Source organism: Acyrthosiphon pisum, chromosome A1 (assembly GCF_005508785.2).
Source record: "Acyrthosiphon pisum isolate AL4f chromosome A1, pea_aphid_22Mar2018_4r6ur, whole genome shotgun sequence".
Taxonomy (NCBI): domain Eukaryota; kingdom Metazoa; phylum Arthropoda; class Insecta; order Hemiptera; family Aphididae; genus Acyrthosiphon; species Acyrthosiphon pisum.
The window spans coordinates 116,534,687-116,541,127 of NC_042494.1; the positions used below are offsets into that span (position 1 = coordinate 116,534,687).

The 6,441-nt window shown below is 30.7% G+C and overlaps 1 protein-coding gene across 1 annotated transcript in view; it reads left to right on the top strand.

Annotated features, from left to right (window-relative positions):
* Nucleotides 1-390: 390 nt before the first annotated feature.
* LOC100164438 (ATP-binding cassette sub-family B member 7, mitochondrial) overlaps nucleotides 391-6,441 on the top strand; it is a 13,142-nt gene continuing 7,091 nt past the window's right edge. Inside the window, exons 1-8 of the mRNA XM_001944571.5 lie at nucleotides 391-579; nucleotides 3,149-3,352; nucleotides 3,423-3,627; nucleotides 4,374-4,540; nucleotides 4,933-5,034; nucleotides 5,091-5,267; nucleotides 5,648-5,822; nucleotides 5,924-6,081. Coding sequence (XP_001944606.2) covers nucleotides 505-579; nucleotides 3,149-3,352; nucleotides 3,423-3,627; nucleotides 4,374-4,540; nucleotides 4,933-5,034; nucleotides 5,091-5,267; nucleotides 5,648-5,822; nucleotides 5,924-6,081 — 1,263 coding nt within the window. The 5' untranslated portion in view covers nucleotides 391-504. The remainder of the gene's footprint in view (nucleotides 580-3,148; nucleotides 3,353-3,422; nucleotides 3,628-4,373; nucleotides 4,541-4,932; nucleotides 5,035-5,090; nucleotides 5,268-5,647; nucleotides 5,823-5,923; nucleotides 6,082-6,441) is intronic.

A 6,441-nucleotide genomic window follows, 5' to 3' on the forward strand; every position in this document is an offset into this window, starting at 1 on the left:
ATAGTGAAAAATTTCTCCTACAATCCAAAATGGTGGACGGTTGTGGACCTCTGAGGGATGGCGCATTTTTTTTGGTCAATCATCAGAGACGAAACTTTTTGCCAAGTTTTAAAACTGGTATTTTTTGAAAGGCATAACCCCCTATTGACAGGACTATTATTTTTCTATTCTATTATAGTCCGTGGTTATAATCTAAGGTCGGCTATCTAGTTATTATCACGATTATAAAGAACTTCTTTATCATAATAATAATAACTATGGTCTATGCTAATCACATGCTAATATCACAGAATACTTATGTGATAAAGGATAATAGTTCAGCGACAGCGCTGATTAAACGGATTATCCTATTGACCTATGTAGTATTATTCGATTTTGATAAAATATCAAGTGTTAAAACATGTCAAATGAAATAACAATATTAGTGTCATCGTTTTATATTTCAATGTGAGTGTGCGCTTTATTATTTTATACAGTTCTTCGAACCTCACGACATCCAAAGGCATGGCGATTGTCTTTGGCCTGCCAAAATTGTGTGGCCGACACGTTGCGTTCTGTTTGCTGAGAAACCATTACAAGGTGAGTCCCGAGTAAAGTCTACCGATTCTCCGTACTTACCAATGGGTCGCACAGCCCGCCGCCGCAGCAAACCCACTTCTGACCGCCCTTCCACTGGCTATCAGTTTGAAGTTGTCTCGCTGACTACATGGATGAAGTCTCATGGATGGAAGCCTACCTGCCGGTTGGTGCCAGCCAGTTTTGCTGACACTGGACGAGGGCTTATGGCAGCCCAAAACATTGATGCGGGACAACCACTTGCCATTGTACCCGGTTGTTTGGTGATCACTGTTGACTCTGTGTCTATGTCACCATTTGGCAAACACTTTACCACTGTATACAAGACACAACAAGTATTAGCCACATACCTGATGTTTGAGCGGCACAAAGGATCTGAATCATTTTGGCATAACTATATTGTCTCATTGCCCACAATCCTGTCAAATTCAGCATACTGCCCTGCTGAACATTTACCCAATGATCTTTCAAATAAAGTACAAGACCATCACAACACAATATCAACAACTTTTAATCAAATCATGTATGAAATGTCTTCCGTTGTTTGTTCACACTGTTCAGACACTTGCAGAAATATATTTACATTTGAAGTCTATAAATGGGCATGGTCAATCGTAAATACTAGAGCCGTTTATATGAGTCCAGACTGTAGCTTAAAAAATAAAATAAAATTGTCAGATGTCAACAATCTAGCACTTGCACCATATATAGATATGTTTAACCACTCTCCTTTGGCTTGTGTTCGGGCCACGGTCAATAATTTAAATGGGGCATATACTATTGTAACTGAAAAGTTATTTAAAAAACATTCTGAAGTGTTCATTAACTATGGACCACATTCCAATACTAAATTATTTTTAGAATATGGTTTCATTGTTCCATCAAATCCACAAGATTCTGTTCATTTGTCAGCTAATGAAATCATTTCAAAAACAGGCAAAGGTTTAAATAAGAATCGAATGGAAAAACTTAGAACTTATGATTTATTAGAAGGTCATTATTGTACATCAGAAGGCTTATCGTGGTCAACAAAAGTTTTAACATACCTATTAATTTATTCTGATCGACTTAATGATGAAGAATTGAAAAACCGGGTGTTTGCAAATTTATTTGACCAAAGTGAGGTCAAAGCTGTATCTAAAATTGGAACTATGGTTGTTGAAACAAAGCTGGAAGAAATAAAACACTGGGAATCAAAAATGTTGGCCATATTAGAAAGTAATGAGGCTGAGAAGTCAACTGGTTTTGTGGTTGCTACGGAGCTGGTAAAGGAGAATCGGAGATTACTTGAAAAATGTTTGCAATCATTACATGTTAAATAATAATTTATAAAACATAATCTGTCGGAATAAATATATTTTAAGTTAAATTTGTTGATTTTTTTCCAGTTGGTTTCTTTGATTATTAAATAATAGCCTAACTCGTTGGCAGTGGCGCCGACTTGTTTTTCATTTGGTGGGGCAAAGTATAAAAATTAGTTACCACCACCACCCACCACCCACGTGATTATAAGGTAAATTCAACTATCACAAAGCAAACACTGGCGCGATTCGCCCCATAAAAAATACGCTTTCGGCGCCACTGCTCGTTGGTCTATTTAATACAATAATATCAATATTAAAATGTTCCTTTAATAAAATAAAATAAATCTCATAAACATAATAATACCTACCTAATACAACAGATTTCAGTATCTAGGTACCTATACAAATACAAAGGTTACATAACTAAACATTACTCATAATTCATAACCAAATAATTACATTAAAAAATATATGTTATTATTATAGCTGATAAATTATTATTACATTGAACAAATACAAATTGTTCATTTGAGAATACCTGTATTTTGGTACTTAGAGGAGTATAATAAATATAAGTACATTATAATATATGACTTTAATTTATATAATATCTTAGCCAAATTATTAACAATGATTTGTATAAAACAAACAAGCTACTAGTAAGTTCATAATATGATATCTAAAGACAAATGAAATGTGCATTTGTATGTGCTATATGAGTGTAATTAATAAATCTAACAGTTCATTATTTTTCCTTTTATAAATATATTTCTTAACATAACAAATTATACGTTCTGAATAGTTCATTTAACTCTGTTATGTTTAATTTAGAAGTAAAAATATTATCTAGTCTATAACAAGGTATTTTTACACTTCATTTTAAAGCAAGTTATGAGCATTTTAAAATGCTCATAACTTCTTTTAAAATTGAAGTATAAAAAAAAACCTATGTAAAGCTTATATATACATAAGCTAAAAATTTGAAATTATAATTATAATATGAAAATATGGAATATTTATTTTACCATAATATTAGTATAAATGATTAATCAATAAATACAATACGTGTCACGTGTGTTAAACCAAATGTAATATTTAAAATATATTCATAATATTTACTAAACAATTACTGTTATATTTATCTATATAATATATAGTATATTTAGCAATATTTTCCAATTTTTTTTAAATTTTAATATAGGTATGTGAAATATATTCATTTTTTTCTTATATTTTTTCAAAAATATCATATTATATTATTTTTTCAGGCTATCTCTACTTATAGTATACATCATAACAATGCCCTCTGCAATCGCCATAAAAAGCTGCAGATTCCAAACAAACTGGCAACACTTCCAACATGTTATCATATTGGTGGGGCTCATGTTAAAGAGAACTTGTCCGTATTAGAACCCAATAATATTACAGGCAAAGATATGATCTTGGGTATGATGCAGTACATTTGGCCAAAGGTTGGTTTTAATGTTAATTAATAGTTTATGAAAGTACCTATATCAGTTACAAAATTAAATAAATATATAGGATGATGTGACTATTCGAAAACGAGTTACATTGGCTCTCGGATTATTGGCTGCGGCCAAAATGTTGAACGTATCTGTCCCATTCATGCTCAAATATGCAATGGACGATCTCAACGAAAAACTTGGTTCTACCGGGGATGCATTGTTAACTATGGATTCGGCACCTGAAACTGTATTAACTGTTGCGGCGACACTGTTGATATCGTGTGAGTAAGTTTGAAGTAATAATATCAGAAGTAGTGCTCAAATATCAGCCATACTTATAATTTTTATTTAAATGTACATGTATTGATTGTTTTTTTTTTTTATCCAATATACAATTAAATACTCTTATTATAAAATTAATACATAAATCATAATAGTTTGTTAATTTGCTATTATATAATTTCAGTTTAGAGCAGTTATATATATTTGTCATAACTTATCAATTTTAAATTACAATTTAACAATATAAAAAAGCGGGCAAGTGCAGCTGTGGTGGAAGCATGTCCATCGTCTCTTCGGTCCTCGGACTAAATAGAGTATTATTACAGTATTTAATTTGAATGTAATGATTACATTCGATAAAAAAAAAAATTCTGAACGGACGAAAGAAAATTTATGATACATAAATATGTATTAATAAGTAACCATTATAATAATATATCTAGTGGAATTAAGTAATTTTAAATTTTATTCATTTCTATGGTGATATAAAAAGCGTTAGAAAAAAAAATAGGTTAGAAAAATACCTATTGGTTTTTCCCATGGCGTTAAAAACAATTGAGAAAATCAAAAAACGACCTCTTCAAAGTACCATCTTGATCCAATTTGCTAAAAAATAAGATACTATATGTTGAAAACTAAGCACTCCTTCTAGTAGAAATATTATTTACAGGATAAGAAAAAAAATAACAAAAATCATTGTAAAACTACTAAAATACAACTTTACAGTGACCTGTCATAATTTCAGATGGTGTTTGTAGAACTGCTGCTGCTGGTATGAATGAACTTCGTAATGCTGTATTTGCTAGTGTGGCTCAACAATCCATTAGAAAAATTGCCAGAAATGTTTTCTTACACCTTCACAGTTTAGATCTAAGTTTCCATTTATCTAGACAAACTGGTGCATTATCTAAGGTTTGGTTACATACTTCTTATAGTACTTGATCAAGTGGGCGTAATAATAAATATTTTTAAAGGCTTACTTTTTTCATAGTTAAATTAGTTAAAATTAAAATATTATAATATTTTATGCAGTATTTAATAATATATTTTAGTATTATAGTATAGTAAATTATTATTTATTTTCACTTTTAATGTTTATTTTTGTTTTAAAAAGTTAATGTAGTTTTTTTTAAAGTGTGACATCCATGAGATGTCTCCAAAAGTTTATTACTATTGTGGTTTCAATTTTATATGAAATCATTTGAAATAACCATCTACACATCCATTAATAGTGATTATATCAATTAGATTTTATCATACACTTATTGTAAGTTATTTTAAATTATTTATTTATGGTTGTCTAGGTAATAGATCGTGGAAGCCGGGGAATAAACTTTGTACTTACTGCTATGGTATTTAATATTGTACCTACTGTATTTGAATTGACACTAGTTAGCACCATTTTGGTAAGTTTTTGTAACTATAAACTTGAACCCATTTTTAGTTATTCAATGTTGTTTAGGGATTAAATTGTGGTTATCAATTTGCTGCTTTATCCTTTGGCTGTGTTTCTATTTATACAGCTTATACTTTATTAATAACCCAGTGGAGGACAAAATTCCGAATTTTTATGAATCAAGCCGAAAACGAAGCTGGAAATAAAGCTATGGACTCGTTAATAAATTATGAAACTGTTAAGGTATTTTTGTATGTGATAAAATTATTAATTTATTATTCTTACTAAGGGCCCGTATTACAATAGTTGAACTCCGGTTAAACCACCAAATTCGGCCGGTAAAATCAGTGGTTCAAGCGTAACCGAGGTTTAAACTATGATTGTAAAACGGGCCCTAATTAAGGACAAATTATAAATTACTTTCAGATAATAATTTGTACAGTCTTTTTGCGTCATGGCTTTTTCAACGTACAGTTAATCTTACTTCAAATTTGTTTAATACTAAGATTCAGTATAGTAAAATTGTAATTGTATCCCTGTGTTCTACCTTTTACCCTCTTTAATTTATTTCAGCCTTTAGAACTTAAAACATTAAATAATTTTTTTTTTTTCTTGGATTTTAGTATTTCAATAATGAACTGTACGAAGCCAACAGATACGACCGTGTCTTACAAAAATTTGAGATGGCTTCGCTTAAGACTAGCTCAAGTCTGGCACTTTTGAATTTTGGTCAAAATGCCATTTTTAGCATAACAATGAGCGCAGCAATGATATTAGCCGCAAAACAAATAGTTGAAGGTAATATAACTGTATTATTTTTTTATTTAGTGGTTTTATTTTATGTATAATCAAACAAAAATACATCAAGCAACCAGATATGAATGTAAATAATCCATTAGGTAACATGACAATTGGTGATCTGGCAATGGTGAATGGTCTCCTTTTCCAGCTGGCCATGCCACTCGGATTCCTGGGATCTGTTTACCGTGAAGTACGACAGGCGTTGCTCGACATGCAGTCCATGTTTGCGATAATGGCATGTGACCCGTCTGTTAAAGTATGTATCTGTCATCTATACACAATTGTTGTGCTTTAAAAACGATAAAACTTGCATAGTTTTAAATACTTCACAATTAATTTTTAGTACAGAAATCACATTTTTACATATTCCTATGTTGTAATTTTATAAGCTAAAGCATAATACTATTCTAAAAATGTTTGTTTAAGAGGCTGTCAGCGCACTATTTGTTTTCTCTCTCTGGCTCTCACGCAACATAGACAAAATGCATTTGCGCAAAATCATTTTTTCTATGTGTTAAAGTAATCTTAGAATAAAGTCATCCATGACAAGAAGGATAGAGAATAATACTTTTGAGGGAATGACATATCGATTTGTCTAAATATTGTCTCAAAACAT